At 44.8% G+C, this 18377-nt stretch overlaps 1 protein-coding gene and 1 long non-coding RNA gene across 3 annotated transcripts; one reads left to right on the top strand and one right to left on the bottom strand.

Annotated features, from left to right (window-relative positions):
• The first annotated feature begins 496 nt into the window (after positions 1-496).
• On the top strand, positions 497-5232 carry LOC311024250 (uncharacterized protein). 2 transcript variants are annotated; one of them, XM_084026571.1, is made up of 6 exons: positions 497-753; positions 1208-1264; positions 1752-2117; positions 3345-3584; positions 4520-4622; positions 4855-5232. In XM_084026571.1, the coding sequence occupies exons 2-6, from the start codon at positions 1213-1215 to the stop codon at positions 4913-4915; spliced, it is 822 nt and encodes a 273-aa protein (XP_083882697.1). In that variant the 5' UTR covers positions 497-753; positions 1208-1212; the 3' UTR covers positions 4916-5232. The 2 variants fall into 2 exon arrangements, with proteins under 2 accessions (XP_083882697.1, XP_083882698.1); XM_084026572.1 differs by having other exon boundaries at positions 1205-1264.
• Positions 5233-14496: 9264 nt separating this feature from the next.
• Positions 14497-18366, bottom strand: LOC311024398. Its single transcript, XR_014598304.1, has 2 exons — positions 16748-18366; positions 14497-16644 (listed from the first exon to the last, which is right to left on the bottom strand). It is a non-coding gene; the product is annotated as an uncharacterized lncRNA (long non-coding RNA).
• Positions 18367-18377: the final 11 nt, after the last annotated feature.

Below are 18377 nucleotides of genomic sequence, written 5' to 3'. Positions count from 1 at the left end.
AGAATATTCCCAGTGAAACGAGAATATAATCATCTGCATTCTCACATTGTGAGCTTGAAAGTGTTCCTCAGTTGCATGCGAGAGACAATTATTGACAAAAACACACCAAAAAAGAGTAGAGTAATTCATGTTTTACTTCCTCTACAGTCCAATGGCGTGGCGACATGTCTGCGGGGTAAACTGGATAAGAAGCCTGCAGTACAAAGCCCGCTCCATAATGAGCTCCAACATTGTCACCGGTTTCCCCTTCACAAGAATACCACTGCATTTATCAGCGCTTACTAACAGTGGTGTGAAAAGTCCACATCCAACACGCTGCATTGTTGTGTGCGAGCATGTGTTTGGATCGGAGGCCAGGTCGGGAACAACGGGGGGATGCTTTCACAATGGAAAGTTCACTTATTATAGGCACAAAAGCAAGAAGGGGAGCCGTTACTGTACAGGAAGGGGGAGGCGGGGGAGGGGGGAGGAAATGGTTGGAAAACAAGGTGAAGCCTACGTGACTCGCTGACTAGACCTGACAGGCAGAGAAGCAGCAGAGCAGAGAGGGAAAGTCACTGAACATTCTGCTGTTTGCCGTTTCAGATGCAGATCTAACTGTCATCTTTAAGCAGCTTGTTTTTATTCTCACAATGCGATGGCAACGGCTTTGAAGATACTGTTTTATTTTGGGCCATAAATCCACACTCGCACCTTAACCTCTGAGGAAGTGAAGTGGAGGACTCGACGCTTGTTTGTCTCAAGTCTGCAGAGGTAGGTGAACTCCGTGAATACAGCAGGAAGGGGAATTCCAGGCTCTGTGTTTTAATGCATGCAGGTTGTGTCGTGTCCCTGCACCGTTATCTCTCTCTCGGTGTTTTGTCGTACAGCAGCTGTGCTTGAGGGGGCTCATTTTAGTTTTGGCAGCGCACCCGGCCCCCGTTTTTGTTCCAAGTTCTGTCTGCAATGCCAATACTTTTATTCTGTGGATATTTCACAAATAAATTAAGAGAACGCCCTAAACATTTGGATGTTTTTCTAACGGAGGGACATGTTGCCTTAATTGCTTTTTGCTCTCACTTTAATTTTTCCATGTTGTCTGGAGGTGCTGTTGTTATTCCCGTTGTGGGTGCACGGCTGCTGCAAGAGTACAGAGGAAGTAGTGTTCCTCTGCCGCCGAGGTCACGGATAAATTCCTCTCTCTCCCTCTCTCTATCTGCATCAGCAGGTGTTATGGATCTACGGTGTTTCCTGAGCTGGAAAGTTGCCCTGCTGCTGGTCTTGTGTAAGGCTTTTGTTTAAAAATCTGCTTAAAACCCACAACAACAGGAAGAAAAGAGTGTTTTTCCACCTAGCATCCTGACTTTAATGCCCACGCTCACATTGTTTACATGTCCTTTGACCTCCTGTGTATCAACTTAAGACGTGTGATTAATTCTCCGTGTGGTGAACGCTCAGAGGCTCGCCCCGGTCCACCGCTGGTTTTGACACAGATATTTAAACGATATTGACACAGTTTGATGGATATCACATTAGCCACGGCCGTAACGCGCTATAAATCATCGTTGTTTGACAGTTAGCAGCCATACATATTCATAAAGCGCATGCCGAGGACTGAGATGGAGTATTATGCCACTGTTTGCTTTATATATTTGCTCAGAAATGCATAGAAAAGGTCAAAATTGAAGCATATGAAATACTCATGTCATCTGCATAGAAACATACAATCTGTATGGAGGCATGTAATAACTTGGTTGCCTGCCTGTCTGCAGTGCCGTGTGGGCTTCACTGCATGTCAGTGCGCATCCTCAATGAGGAGCCGGTGCACGTGATCCCAGACTCCAGTCTGGTTCTGAAAGCTCGGATCGATCACGGACCCCTGGAAGAGGTCTCGGGGGTGACCTGGGAATGGGAGCCTGAAACCGGATTGAGCCTCGGGAAGACCACGCTGGCCACATGCTCCGGCGGGAAGCAGGAGTGTGACGGCACGAAGCCGGGCGTCCACGTGAACGTGGAGGGGCAGGAGACGACGCTGCAGTTCCAACGATACAGCGGAGCGCCAAACGTTGTGTTCACGGTGACCGTGACGGACCGCAAAGGGGCCCAAACCGACGCACAATGCATCGTCAGGCAATATGGTACGGTCCAATGACGCTGTCGCTACATATTACAGATATTTGCTGAAACAATGGATTATGGGGGAATTTAAACAATAATTTAACTTGAATTTGAGCCTGGTCCCACATTGTTGTGTTCATTCTTCCAGTAATTCTGTCCTCCTGACTCCTAAAAAATAACTATGTCCATCCGTCTCCAACAGACATGTTTGTTTAAATTTGTGAAAGCGGTAAATTCAAGCTAAAACTGAGTGTGATGTTGGCCTTTAATTCATCCATCAAATGAAACTCGCCAACATTTGAAGGTTACGGCTTCACCGGGAAGACGATTTGCAGGTTTTCTCATTTTATCAACCTTTGTGAACAAAGCCGTCTCACCTCAAGGTCCATTTAATAGCTTTCAATCATATTGCATTTTATTTATGGAGTTTGCTCTTCTGAGCACTTTAGTGTGGAGGATAAAACTATCTATTGACTCATTTTAGCTTCTTCAGACAATGTAAATAACTCAGGATTCTATTTCATAGCAATCACTGATAGATATGTGAATAATGAACTTCGTTGTTAATTGCGGCCCTTATTGTAGATGAGAGTGTCATCCACAAAGAAGGAGAAGGTCGTATGGATGGGAGGCCAACAAGCCAACAGATTATGTCTTTGTTTATGATTCCAGGAGGTAGTTTAGGTACAAATACGTACAGTGTATTCATCTTAGAGTAAAGACATGAGAGCAGAAATATTTTAAATGCTGATAATGTTTCCAGGCTTTCTGGTGTTACATCCAACAATTACCGACAGTGTAATGAATGTGTTTTAATTTCACGCCAGCAGGGATCGTTTCTTTCTGATTGAGGAGGTCTCATTTAATAATGAAACATTGGAAATGAAAAACTTTGCCTGTAGGCTTCGCTCGCCGGGTCTTCCTTCTTCTTTTTGTGCTCCTAAACGATGTTGCAGCTTTTCTACATTTCCGTCAAAGCGTCCGTGCTTTAACTCTCATCCGTCTGCTTTAACTGTATCCATCCATCAGCTGCACTCGTCTCTACATCTGCTCTCTCAGCTTCCAGGCTTTCCATCATCGCATTCTCCGACACTACGCTTCGCTCTCCGGCCTCATAATTGTCAACGAAACAGAGCGCCGCCTCTAATGATTCTTTGTCTTCGACCCCTCTTTCGACAGCCGTGTGCCATTATTCTTATTTTACAGCCCACGGCTCTGAGTTTTAACCTCCATCCTCATCATTCCAGAGGCGGTGCACCACGTCTCCGTCAGCATCAACGTGTCTCACTCCTCGCTGGTTTGTGGCGAGGCCTGGGGGACGGAGCCCCACTTCAGCTGGTTCCACGAGAGGGTCGCCATCACCACCACCGTGGGAAAGGTCTCCACCGACGGGACGACGCTGTTTGTGGCCAAGACGCCGATCTGTGGCCACTTCACCTGCACGGTCAGCAACAAGCTGGGCCACAGCTCGGCCACCTACACCGCCGGTACGCAGCATACCGTTTCTTTGACCGTGCTTGTGGGTATGTGGAGAGGCTCACAGCTTCATGTTTGTTTGGCAGTCGATAAAGTGGATAAAGAGCCAGATATCTCCCTTTAGGGTTGGTGGAGACCAAAACAGAGCTAAAATGTCAGAGCGGATATCGGATCTACACTTACCAGCTGGCTCCAAAGAAATAATGATGTTCGAATAATAATGATAATCAATGTTGTGTTTTACAGAAAGCTGATAAAATAGATGCAAGTATATTAAAAACAGTAAGTAGTAGGATTTACTCCATTTTGATGAGTGAAAAAATTCTAAATACTGCATACACCTTCACATAGCAGTAATAATGACCCAGGAATTCAAAATATATAATAAAACCCTTTGGAAGGAGCGGCAGTGATGCCTGATTACCGTAGATTAAGTATTTTCCTGATGATACCTTGACTTGTAAAGTCTTTTAAACTGCTGTATTGATACAGTACTTTACCACAGAAGATTATGCGATCATTATAATCTTTAATGCTTATTTGTCTGCTTCTGTTTGCCTAACATCTTATCTGAAGTCAGCTCGCTGCGTCGTGTCCCGGATATTCACTCCTTTTATACCGATGCTGGTGTCTATCTCCAGCCATATCCTCATCGCACAGACTCCGATGTTTCTGTATCGCTGCTGGCGTTTCAGTGATAAAGGATTTTCCAAGGTTCGATCAATAAATCTCCACCGCAACAACAACCGCTGCTACCACTTTCACTAAACAGGCGAGACAAAGTCCTCGTGTCTGCCGACAGGCGTGATGATCCAGGAAGTCGGGGTGTTTCTATTGGTTCCTGTTAGCTTTCGCTGGTCCGGTCACTTCAGAGACTTTTAACACGTCTCTTTTTTTGGCTTTAAGTGCTGCCGTGTCATGTGATTGTCTTTTACCTGACTGACAGCACCTTGTGACTCGGAGGGCAGAGGGACGACAGCAGCTGTCGTGTGTCTCGTCTTCCTGCTGCTGCTGCTGTCTGGAGGAGCGCTGGCACTTCTGCTGTGGAGGTACACACACACACACACACACACACACACACACACACACACGCTCAGAGAACAAACACACTTTAAAAAAGGATTCTAAAAAACCCTAAAATGCTGCACAGCTAGCATCCTAAGTGACACACACGAGGAATGACAGGCCGAGCTGCGTCTGCTGTCAAAACCGTTGTCGTGCTGACACGTGCCAGTTCTTCACGATGTCTGATCTAAAATAGGACACTTGGTGTCTTTTCAGGCGACGCAGGAACAGAAACAGAGGACAGATTCTGCACGAACATTTGGATGACACCATCTAAACACGACGGGAGCCGAGCTGCACGAGAGGAGAACAGGAAATGGACTTGGACGGCGTGGCTGTGTCTTCCTGTCCCGTGAGCAGTATGACCTTACGCCGCGTTGGAACAATGTGACGAGTGAACTGCTTACCGGCAAATTAAAAATGTGTCTAACAATGGATTTTCTAGCTTGGAGTGCCTGCAGCGTCTTTCCACTGACTCCCGCTGGGCCGCACCCGACACTGCTTTTAATAAACCTTATTCATGTCTCTAAGCTGTTATTGGTTGTGCATTGTATTGTAATGTTGCATGTTCATAATAAAAATCCCTTCACAGAATATGAATGTAATGAGTCGTCCGTTATTAGATGCTGACTTAGTTTGGAGCACTTGATGTTGATGTTGGAAGGTTGAAGGTGACCATTGTGAAGCTGTGAAAACAGGCCTGGATAACAAACCAATGAGATCCGAGAGAAAGACCGTATCCTGAACATGATTTGGTAAATTAATCTGGATGGACTTGGATAGACAAGCTGTCACATTGCTCCTCAAAAGCAAAGTATTAAAGGTTAAAGACGTCGTCTTGGTGACGTCACCGACCTACAATTTTGAAGCCTCAAGTTTGGCATTTTGGGAGTCGCCATCTTGGAATTTTTACAACCAGTGACCGTAAGTGACCATATTTGGACTGTGGAGGAGCGATGGGTGGATCTGACGAATATAAGCAGCAGAGCAGCAACCTGGATCTGGATCCATGTGGATTCTGGTGTGAGCTGCTGACAAAGTTAGCTTCATACTTCAAGATCAAGTGTTAAAGTAATCTTAGTAGCTAACTGCATTGCTATCGACCCGTCAATCACAAGGTAGCCCCGCCCTAAAGCATACCATGCTTTATGATCCATTTGACTCTACCATAACTCACTAAATCAAGACTAAACTCGTGTTTACAAATATAGTAAATCAAGTGAGAAGTCGGGTCATTTTTTAGGACCTTTCTTTTTTTTTCAACCAGAGGAGTCGCCCCCTGATGGTCAGTAGGGAGAGTGCAAGTTAAAGGCACTTCAGCTTGGCCTCACTCTTCAGAACCTGAGGTTGCCACTTTATCCAATCTAGTCATACACAAGCCCACAAGAGTAAAGATTGTTTTCTTTTTAAATAGTCTGTTGGTTTCATTTCTCTTCGGATTGAAATATAAAAACAAAATCTGATGACATATTGCAGAACGTTTGTTGGTGTTTGAGTCATTTTCTTTCTACTATAATGATACTTTTGGTGAATCTTTCCATTGATCAGTTGTTGCCTATTTCGTCTCAGAATACAGTTCGACATGTTCTGGTTTCAGCTCAATAAAACTTTAGTTCACTGTGGATTTAAACTTCAGTGATTCATCTTCTGGGATCCCTGTTCATTTCTGCCTCGCTGAGTGTTCATTGTTCAACCTGAAACTGTAAATTACGTGTGAAAGTTAACACGTCGGCTTCCACGGAGCATCCATCGCGCCGCATAGGTAATGAACTCTGTAACCTCCAGCAGTGTTACGGCTGCGCTGCGAGGATCTGCATCGGACCACGTGGAGGAAACGGGACCAGAGGAGCTGGAGGTGAAACGCAGGATGCGTTATAATCGGGCGTGGGAGGAAAATGCAATTGAACATCTGCCATGAAAGTTTAGGTGGGCCTCTGAGAGTTTTAACCGAAGATCGTTTCTGCCTTCTATGACGGTAATTTGAAATATATCAAAGAACAGACACTCCCGTTTGCGGCTACAAAAAATTTCAATATTGCCAGAACACAAGAATAGTAGATACAACTTATAGCTCCCCGAGGCTACATCCCAAGGTGAGAAGAACAATGATGAAACATTATGAAAATGGAATGAAAACTGAGAGTGAGTGGTGTGGAATACAGATCACTCATTACCGAAGGCAGCCTGTTCAAGTCTACACACCTTCATAACGCGTCTATATACGAGACAGATTCATGCGAGGCTGCAAAGGTGCAAATGTAGACATTACATAAAACATAACATGAGCAGAATATCTCTCTCTCAAGAGCACTTTTCAAAGTAGAACGCGTTAAAGAAGGGCAGAACATTTCTCAAATGGCTCCCTCGCCCAGATTTGTGCCAAACTCCCTCGCCGTGAGCCCATTAGCACTGCTTCCATTGTGTTGTTAGTCTACCCTGTGGCCCCCGTGCGTTCCCGAGCCTCCCATCAGACCATAGAGGAGATGGGAGCTGCATCCATCATGTGGAGCTGAACCTGCAAGCCTGCTTTGAATCTCGCACCACCCTGGATGTAGAGGGCCACGGCGAAAACTACGTCACATCGGATGTCATTCTAATCAGTCGGACAGCGTCGAGGGGTCGTATAACCAAATCCTTGGCTGAAAGTAGCCAACAGACAGTGTTAATCATGTTCATCCATCCATCAACACACCCATCCATCCATCATCTGTAAGCGCTTATCCTGTTCAGGATAGCGGGGGGCTGGAGGCGAAGGCAGGGTACAGCCTGGACAGTCGGCCACTCCATCACAGGGCTGACACATGGAGGCAATCCAAGAACACATGCACGGCTACAGGCAATCTAGAGTCATCAATTCACCCGACCCTGCATGCAGGCGCATGCAGAGGATGTGAGAGGGGGCAGGGACATGCGCCCGCTCTTACATGCAGTAGATGAGCTCATGTGATTCCCTTACTGGCAGAAGGAAGCTCAGATAGTTGGCACATTCCGGTTCAATCTGCAGGGCTCTCTGGGCTACGTGCCAAACGGTGTCACGGTCAAGCAATTCTTAAGTAAAGCACATTAATATTAACCAGGAATTAACTGTTTATAGGTTACTGTCTTTGGCCACACAGCTGATGACTGATGTTTGCTAACTGCACTGAATAACTGCGTATGCCTTAAATGTTGCATGCGTGCAACCATGCGTCCTTAAAACCCATGCAGAAAAGGAGTACTTTATCTCCTTTTGGTCTTTTCATGGGATCTGTCAACATTAACAACAGAAACCAAGGAATTCATTTAAAAAACAAAAGGAAAAGTCTACAATTGGACCATCTTTCTCACTAAAGTTGTGTCAGTAGGTCCCCAAAAAGATCTGAGTTATCAATACTCCTTGCCAAGACTGTCTGCAGAGAAAAGGTAAAAGAAATGATCAGAACAGGACTTTTACTCCACTATGGCTGCACTAAGAGTGGTGCTTTCAGGTCAATACAACAACAACTGACTTCCTGACGTTTCTTCACCATTTTAGTCTAGCATGTAAGCACACTAACATTTTAAAAGACGAATGAGGATGTCATCAGTTTGGCAGGTGCTTGGTCGTAAACCAAAAGCATCGGACGAGCTGAAAATGAGCAAACGATGGCGGGAGATAAAGAGTCAGGGGAGCACCAGAAATGATTAGATTCATCCTCTGGGCATCGTGGCAAACCGTCTAATTAGTCCGGTCTGGAGCAATAAGACGGGCCAGCGCTGCAATAATGTGGCATTAGCCAACTGTGAGAGAGAAAGGCTGGAGTGGGTGCTTTATTACAGTTTTTTGTTTTTTACATAGTTTCTCCATCAAAACGATCCATACATAATCTATTTCACCGTGGACACACTGCTGGACTCCGAGGCCCGACGATAACTGAAACCGTCATAATTCACACAGTCCATAAAACAGAAGACTGTCTGATGATCCCTGACAGCTCAATAATATCTTATCACCAATGCTCTCAGTCACACACACACACACACACACACACACACACACACACACACACACTAACACACACACACCAGCCCATCCATTGATTCGGAGCCTTGTTTGTGCGCTGCATTGTTCCCCGGAGCTGTATAACTGATTCACAACACATCCATGAGAAACGTCGGCGACCACTCTTCCCTCTGCTGACCCCCAATTATTCAACGTCTGTGCGTTCCTGCCATGCTGCTCTTATCATGACTGGGTTTCCTCCTCAGAACTATACATATTCATGTTGGTAGAGATAGGAAACAGTGAAGGGGCTAACAAAAGGAGAATGGGTGGTCTGGTGTGATTACAGACGTGACCGGCTGTTCATAAAGTCAGAGACTCTTAGCTCTGTAATCAATAGTGTGACATTTTGGGAAACTTGCATTCTTGTTCAGAGTTAAACACAAGTATGTATTTGTGAAGCTGAAATGGTTAGCTTAGCCTAGCGTAAAGGCTGCAAACATGGTTAACAGCTAACTTCATTTGCACATAAACTCCTGTAAAACCGCAACTTTGTGACGCTAACAAAGTTAGCTTCATAATTCAAGGTAAACTTCACAGCTAAGTGTTAAAGTCATCTTCAAAGCTCATTTCATTGGTAGCTACAGGTGGTAGCAACCCGTTATCACAAGGTAGCCCCGCCCCCTAAACCATAACCTGAGATTTATGGTCTGTTTGACTCTGAATGGACCATCATTTACAAAATTAACATCATGCTGTATTAAGGAAGACTTGAAACTAGTGATCGAGATGATAAAGTCACGTTTACAATCAGCTATCATTTTCTCATAGACGCCCGGGCAATCAGAGAAGGCGCCCCCTGATGGCAAGCAGAAATAATGCAAGTTTAAGGCACTTCTACTTTGGCTTCACTTCTCAGAATTGGAGGTGGCGGCCTGCTTCATGTTAACCTAAGCCAGCTAGCTGTAATGCATCAATGGTTGACTATGATGTCCCTTTAAATGTTGAAGCACACGGCTATGAAAACAAGCAGAGAGAAGGTCCGACTACAACACACACAGAGGGACAGGCACTTCATTCTCAGGTAGACATCACGACAATATCTTTACAGCAAATAGTAGTTTGCTGCTATATTAATGTTATGAATATCAAATTTAGCACCTTCAACAAAAAAAACCTTCAATCTCTGCCATTCGTTGCTGACAGTCAGTTATCAGCCGGTGCAGGCGGGCAGATTTATTGGAATGCAGCCCAAGTTTTTGTTGGCGGAAACAACCTTGATTGTACGAAGAGCATCGAGCTACAAATCAAAGCAAGACACTCCATTTTATTTTTTTTGTAAAAGACGGTGCCCTATTGGGCATAAATCTGCAACACGGCCATCTGTTTGCTGTTGACATATATTTTACTGGACAGACAGTAGTGGGTATAAATCTCACATCCATTTCTCAGCAAGAAAGCCAAAAAGCAAATATCCTGAAGTTTCTAAATGGCAGCAGTGATCGTCATTTTGGCTCAAATTTTAAGAAAAGTTCAGGTTTAAATGCATCAAAACAGATACCAGTTCCTTCACTTTACAGAAAGCTTTAAAAAGACAAAGTAGTGACTCAGCAGACAGTCAATCGCAAAATATGCTGACATCCACAAAGAGTGTGGCATCAGTAATTCAACGCGTGTTGCTGAGTGGACGTAGTGAACTTGGGCCCTGCTGCATGGCCTTCTGGGTGTTTTCCAGTCTGACATCTGTGATAATTCCCCGTGCTGCCGAGTCATTTGTCACGATGGGACCGAGGGATCGGGGTTGTGTTGCTTCCCCTCTGTACATCATCACCCACCCTTCTGACTAAAGCAACAGTGGAGGTTAGAGGTAAAACAAAACACACAAAAATGTCACGTACTCAAGATCCGCCTCTGAAATAAAGACTTCAACATCCTGTGATGTTTTGAGAATCGTGCCAAAGCATTTCCATAAGTTTTCTTACGAGCAAAAAACAGACACACCCTTTACATCCTATTGCACTATCACCGTGAACCCCTCATCTGAGGACACCTTCCTGAGCAGAACTATTTTCTCTTGGTGGAGTGCTCCCACTCCTGGCGAGAGGCAGAACTGCAGGGGATGTTCTTAATCCAGACCACAACTAGACATCATCTTTGATGAACTATCCTCATTTTAAAAGTGAGGCATCAAGACTCAGCTTTGCAAGATCCTCATATCATCTCTGAAGCAGTAAGAAGCTGCGAGGAATCTGCTAAACAGCAACAGTCATCCCTCCGAGACACTTTTTACTAGAACTTATATTTGCAATTAAAAACACCGTGTGTGATGTTTTTCTTTTACCAACTCATAAACCAATTTGTTCAAGCCTTTTCTTCCGAGACTAATCCCGATGTCAGACTTTCTGCGTAACACTAACTGTGTTTACGAGGCCCCTCGGGGCCACACTCTTCATGAAGCCTCTTCGCTGAATTCTGAACCCCTGATTTGATTGCGAAGCCACAGAAATGTCCCTCACAGTAGAGATGTGGGAGGCGGCAGCATGTTTGTGAATATAGAACGGCGCTGCAGTTTATCTGAGATCAACCAGTTTAGCACACGGCTGCATGTCGTGGTCAGGTTCCTAAACCTCAGCTCAGACGTTCAGATGTTAAGTGATGGAGTGGTGGCCTCTATCAGCTTCTCATTTCACACAAACATAACAGGTATTTTGTGCACAACACCACCAGCTGAGAGCGCTGCAGCACTGAACAGGGAGCATACACTCCTTTCACCCCAAATGCTTCCTTTTATAGCTGCAGGTCAAGGTGTTTCAGACCAGCTCATCATCGTTAGCTAATCCAGGAAACCTGCGGAGAAACGACGTGCAGGAGCAGGAAAGCAAAGACAAAGGGCATGAAACAGCGTCGGATTCAGTTTTCAGTTCAAAGAAGAAAAAGAAAAGAAAAGTGAATCTACAGCTGTCACCTAATCAGCTGCAGTTCATCAGCCCTGTTTGCACAACCGGTTGCCTTGTTAACTAATTCCTAAAAATAGTGATTCAGAGCCGAATTAAAGCCGACACATATTTTCAGTTGGTATTCATTTTAATTAGACCCATTTATGGTAATTATGATGAAACGTTGGCTGCCTGAATCACTGGTGCATCAATATTTGCCAAATGAATGTTGTGAGGGAGAATAAACATGACGGGAGCCCCTTCCTGATCTGGCTAACTCTTCAACACCTAACCTAACCTTCCGTCTCATCAGTGACTGACTGAACATGTCTGTCAGTCTGAGAACAACTCCAGGCCCAACTCAGCAGCGGGGTTTAGATTGTATTCTCCTCGTCCCCTGATGGCGGCGCTTGATAAACTCCAGCCTTGTGCTGTTTCACAAGAAAACTGTTTGATTAAGTTGTCAAAAGAATCTGCCGAGGTGCCGTGAGCGCTGACAAACTCATACTACTGGCATCTCACTTCATTTATAAAATCCCTAATGCTTAACAGGGATTTTCAGACTTTGTTTATAGGGGGGGGGGGTGACAATGTGAAAGGCTCGTAGTGACAAATCATAATGCAACCCCTCATCTTTGAGCTCATTGTTTTTGTTTTACCAACAAACTTAATGGTTTTGGTTCACTGCTCTCACAGCCGCGTTTTCAGCAAAGAAACCTGAAAAAACTAAACTAAAAAACACACACGTACAATATTTACCATGATGTGCAATAAGTAACGTATTTGTATGAGAATTTTGCACTTTGTACGATGAGTAATGCCAGAAGTACCAAAATGTACGATAATTAGCGTATGTGTATGAGAATTTTGCACTTCGTACGATCAGGAATGACAAAAGTACCAAAATGTACGATAATTGGACCATTTTGTGACGCACAGTTTGTTTGTTTTAGTCTTCGCCTTATGTCCAGATAGCAACACTTGGATGGTACATCTGTGTTCACTAAATCTATGATCATTTTCGGCCTCTTTTACGAAAGCAGTACGCGACCCATCCAGCACAAACCAGAACCATTGAAGAACATTTTTAATTTCCCGAATCACAGAATCAGCTCACGTTAACAAAACTAAAAGGAGAGAGTATTGACTTTAATTTGGCAGGTCGGCAGAAACACAAAGCCAAATGAATGCTGCAGGATGTGTATAGGCTAACGTTTGGCTAACCTGTTAGCCTTATCACATTTCTCAAACGTCTCTCTTCTAGGTTGTTGCTCTAGATTCAGGGCTGGAGCTGAACTCTAACCCTTCCATCAGAGGCCTTGATTGCGTTTTTAATTGGAGTTGAGAAACCTGATTTCACGTGTTTACGTGTTGATTTAACGGCGGCGTTGGCGGCGGCGTCGTACTGTACCGCCATCACGGCGACAGCTGCATTAAAGCTCCCCAGAGGGACGGCCGTTTGTCTAAACAGTGGCTCTGTCTTATTTAAATGATGTACAGAAATTACCGCCATAATTCTGCCAGACGGAGGTAGCCGAGTGGAGGGGGGGGGGGGCACCGCTGTTCCCGACAGTCAGGAAGTGAAGTAATCAGCGTTGAGCAGCAGCCTGCAGAGCATCTGCTGCTCACAGAGCATCCATCTCGCCGTGTTTTAATGATTAGGAAGTGTTGCTGCTCAGCGATGATCGTTGCTGTGGCTTATTATTCTCTCATTACGCTGCAGCTTCATGCTTCTTTGTTTCTTGCAAATTTTCCCTAAATTGTTACACACAAAACAATAAAGTAGATTAATCCTGATAAAAGATGACGGCTGGGAATTCTGCGGTTCAAGTCCAAACTTCAATAAAACAATGCAATTTACACTTTTTGACAGAGCATCCGTTTTAGAATAAAACAGGTTTAGAAAATAAATAAATAAATGTTAAACATCTACAAAATACAGGTATGACCCTCTCACTATGAATTTTAGAATCAGCATGGAACTCTTCCACCTTGATGGGAAACTGTGAAATGAGGGAAAAGACCTGTTTTATTTGTATCATTTGAAAAAATACATATTTTTAAAAATTATCAAATTCAAATAATAAAAACCTGTGCACATGTTTAATTATTAAAACATGACTACCATCGTTTCCTTTCAAGGCCCAACAGAAGGTGTTTTCACTTATTGGCTGATTAAATGAGACATAATGTGGAGCTATGTTGGGAATTATATGAAATTCATGTGCTAACAAGATTAGTTTTAATATATAAAATAACAGCAGCGTCAAGGTGTCTAATCAGCACAATGAGAGGAAACACCTGAGCCGGCCCAAACACACCTGTGAACATCCTCGTTAGGATGAAGCTCGAGTGTCGTCTGAGGTGAAACTTCCACGAACATAAAGACTGTTGCTGTAAAAAAAAATGCCTTTTTAACACTTTTGGATCATATTTAATGATATATGGCAAAATGTCTTCTTTTTCTTTTCTATTACTCTATTAGCAGCCAGTTTGCAGGATTGTTAGAAATATAATGAATAAAGTAGACACACTACTTTACACACTCCATCCATGTTGCCACAATAAATGTTTGTTCGTCTTCTGCTCAGTTATTCAAGGTTTTATAGACAAATGCCAAACAAAAACAGTGTTGTTCATATTTTGATCACATTACTCTTCATGTTGCCACGATTTAAGAAGGTACAAGTTAATTTAGGCATTTCATTGATGTGAATCCGATCAGATCCAAGTCACCATGACGACGTCCCCCTTTTATACACAATCTGCAAATTGAACATAAACTCAAATAAACAGGAAACCCAAGAGACAGCTGTGATTGTGACAGGCCTTCATGTCTGCTGCTGCTGAGTGTATTCCCCAAATATTTAGGTTCACTTATTTCTCATAACTTGAAACATTTCATGCAATTTCACTTTACAGCTGCGAAACAAACCATTTGCAGTCACCAAGACAACCAAGGGAAAGCAAAGCATTTTATTGCAAGTATTAGTCAAAGATACACTTCAAACTGAAGCAAAGCAACACTAAAAGGACAACAACCTATAAGAGTTACAAAGGAAAGAGACACTGAAAAACTGAGAGAATAGAGCTGTTGGTACAACAGAGCCTTTGCAACATACGGAGGGTCTGAGACATAGATCACATGGTGGTGAAGGCTCACCGTTGGTACGTCCGTTTGCTGGTGCGTCACTCAGAGAGTCCAACATCGGTAGTTTGAAATCAGACTGACACAAAGAGTGATGCTACGTTGAGAAAAACAACCAAGAAATCGGAACAATGAGCGTCTTCGTTGGCCAGCGTCAGATATCCGTCTTTAAAACCACGAGGTGTACGAGGGCAAACGGCACCCGGAGCTGAATCTCTTGTGCAATATTTGGTTGGAAGTCGTTATTGGAATGGTGATGGTTGAAAACCGTTAACCGTGTGATCGCCGCGGAGTTAAACGTTACAGGAAACACGCATCAAACCGAGGTGACTGGCTTCTAAGGACCGAGTTATTGACAGCACTCAAACGCTCCATGTCTCTGATCCTCCAATGGGGTGAGGGGGGGGGGGGCAAAAAATATAGAGAAAAAAAAGCAATTAATCACAACGGTTCGTTATACAGGCACAGGTCTCTGTAATCCAGCAGTCTGGGAACCCTCCTGGTTCCCGTCAGGCCCGGGTCAAACTGGATCTGAAAACATGGTTCGATGGAGAATAACTAATGAAAAGGGTAGTGTATGAATGTATAAATGTGTTCATGTGTTCATAAAACTAATGTTTCCAAACGGCGTTTGACCCGGACCTCCGTCTCTGACATCATACGGAGCCCATCTTAGAAGCTCCACATCAGTTCAGTGTTCGGTAAAGTTCTGCTTAGTGGTTTTACATGAGGAATGAGAAGAGATGAGGAACGCTGGTCGGAGGGGAATCGGGGGCCGACCGAGTACAAAGGCTTGTTTTCTCGGTGGGCCCCGCCCCCAACGCAGACATCGCAAAGTCACACGCAAATCTGACCATGACGTAAGAATGCACTTCGGCCTGAGCGGCTGAGGCATGTCTTTCTGGAACAAGACCGGTTCCTGCTGGGAAATGTTCTGGCACGAGAAAAAAAGAAAAAAAAGAAGTGACGCTAAGGCCTTTCAAACATCGTTCCTTCCTTTGCTGCTTTTTTCTATCTTACGCTTTCCCGCCCTTTTTTTACCGGCTCTGGGAAGTCACATGGCTAACGTACCAATTAGCAGCTTGGGATGAAAATGAAATAAAAATAATAATAAGAGTCAGCTCAGGTCAGTGTGATTCAGAAATGGCTCCCTTCGTCAGAGATTTGCTGCACCATGTGGGCCGTTGTGGCCTTCTAAGAGTGGGGGAATATTAGAATAGGACATAATAGGACATAATGGGAGAGTTGACTTGTAGATGTCACCGGTTCAAATCCCCTCCCCCCACCTCGCCCCCTCCTCCCCCCCTCCATATTGTTGTGCTTGCGTGTCTCGGAGAATAAGGCGTCAACATGGAGGGGGAGGGCCTAAAGGCCTCATCCTCCTGGCTCCGCCCCCACCATGCTGCAATATGATGCGGAGACTCCAGCCGCTTGAATGCACTCTCAATAAATACACCATAAAATATTCCGCATATATAATATTTCATATATAAATTTAAAGAACGACACATTTAAATAGGACAACAAAATAAAAGTCGGCTCAAGAACAATTTCTCAAAAATTGGATAAGTGTTAAGACAAAAAACAGAGAATAATTTTCTTTTCAACAGTTATACTTATCGACTCTAAAATAGTTACCGTATAAGAATATCGCAATCAGGCATTACTCAAGCATTATACGTCATATTAAAAGCAATTTGCAGTTTTTCTTTCATGTAGTATAACATATGCAGCATACCAAGGTAAGTGAGGTGCAGTGTTTTTTTGAGATCTCTTGTAATAGAAACATTTCACTCCCTGGACTGAAGCGGTACCCACAAACCGCGGACCGCCCTTGGTTTTTAGTCAACAAACGCCCCTACCGGCTCAAGACTGGGCACCGTTCCCTCCATCAGGGCACCCGCAGGGCACCGTTCCCTCCATCAGGGCACCCGCAGGGCACTGTTCCCTCCATCAGGGCACTGTTCCCTCCATCAGGACACCCGCAGGGCACTGTTCCCTCCATCAGGGCACTGTTCCCTCCATCAGGACACCCGCAGGGCACTGTTCCCTCCATCAGGGCACTGTTCCCTCCATCAGGACACCCGCAGGGCACCGTTCCCTCCATCAGGGCACCCGCAGGGCACTGTTCCCTCCATCAGGACACCCGCAGGGCACTGTTCCCTCCATCAGGGCACTGTTCCCTCCATCAGGGCACCCGTTCCCTCCATGAGGGACAGGACACACAGCAGGGCATCGCACTACGATGATGGAACGCCACGAGGCTGCTTCAGGGCTGGGCATCGCCAGAAAGGTCTCAATACTGACACTGGTTCTGTTCATTTCAGTGAAATGACACGAGAATGCAAGCATACTTCACTATGCAATGACTATTTTCAGTCATGCTTTTTCTTTTTACTCTCACCTATGTTGCTTTTCTATGTAAGAATGCCCTTCAAGAAGAAAACCTTGATTTCTCAGTGCAAGAATCGACAAAAAACAAACAAAAAACCCTCTGGATTTGCTTTCTTTTCACGTTTTGAGACGTTTCAAACTAATGTGGATGCCAGAATGCAGGCGGTGCCGATCACCCGTTTGGACGCCCAGCCCGAGCTGTAGCTGTAGCAACAGAGGGAGGGAACAAACCAGAGCAGGCCGGCCCGACTCCACCGAGCCGGCAAACCAAAGTCACGAGAGGATGAGGCACACTTTTACAAACCAGCGACTGCTTTGTTTGGTAACACACATCCCTTGGAAGTCCTCGTTCACACTGAGGTCTGGAATCTCTTCCTCCTCGGGGGGGGAGGAGGAGGAGGAGGAGGGGTAGAGATTGAATTGGCTATGTGTCCGAGTGAGAGCGGCAGTCTCTAAAGTGCTGTGCTGTTTGTCATACGTGGGCTGGCTGTGTCACCCCCCCCCCCCCCCCCCCACTGTACCAACGACACCATTGGTCCGAGACACTGAATGCACGAGGAAGCGAAAGCTCAACCACAACCATATACTTGGCATATCTTCTATTTCTACGAAGGCGTCTAAAGACGTCAAACACCAGTTTGCATTGCCATCTCTAAAAACATCAACCAACGTGTGTGTGTGTGTGTGTGTGTGTGTGTTCTTGAAAAGGAGATTCTACTTCTTTGATTTTACACTTTATCTCTCAGTTGACAGCACCATCAAGAGGAAAGGCACTTTCTGTGGACTTTTTCTCTCACTGCGTTGCTTCCTTCCAGCAAACAGAGCAGCCAATCGTCCGGGGTATTGATCGATTACTCCAGATGGAACACACCTTCACTTCTGTTTTAAAAAAAGGGAGGCGATGACCTTTATGGGAGCTAATTTAGCTATTTCTCTTCATGGGACAGGTGTCCCCTTGTGTGAGTGTTCCTCCATGAAAGGCTTTCTCTATTGTTGGCGAGCTGTGTTCATTTCAATCACGTCTTAACAAGTCATTTTAATAGAAGGCGAGGACAGGCGAGTCTATTACCCCCGCTGTGTAACACAGATGTCGTTGAGGGCAAATTGACCAACTAAATAGTGTCTTCCCTCCGAGTTCACGTTCAAACCCAAACGGTCTCTCTCGTGTCACTCCTCCACCGGCTGATATTTGCAAAGCGGAGCTGATGACATTTCAGTTGTGAGCGAGGCAAACACATCTGCTATGTAAACATGTGTTCAACTGCCCCCGAGAGCTGATTTACACACACCCACCCCCACA

Source organism: Eutrigla gurnardus (genome assembly GCF_963514095.1).
Source record: "Eutrigla gurnardus genome assembly, chromosome: 14".
Taxonomy (NCBI): domain Eukaryota; kingdom Metazoa; phylum Chordata; class Actinopteri; order Perciformes; family Triglidae; genus Eutrigla; species Eutrigla gurnardus.
This window is presented reverse-complemented; position numbering and strand designations above follow the sequence as displayed.

Coding starts and splice junctions, on each gene's coding strand:
- LOC311024250 (XM_084026571.1), top strand. CDS start 1,213: ATGGATCTACGGTGTTTCCTGAGCTGGAAAGTTGCCCTGCTGCTGGTC. Junction 1,265..1,751: donor TGCCCTGCTGCTGGTCTTGT/GTAAGGCTTTTG, acceptor GCCTGTCTGCAG/TGCCGTGTGGGCTTCACTGC. Junction 4,623..4,854: donor CTGGCACTTCTGCTGTGGAG/GTACACACACAC, acceptor GTGTCTTTTCAG/GCGACGCAGGAACAGAAACA.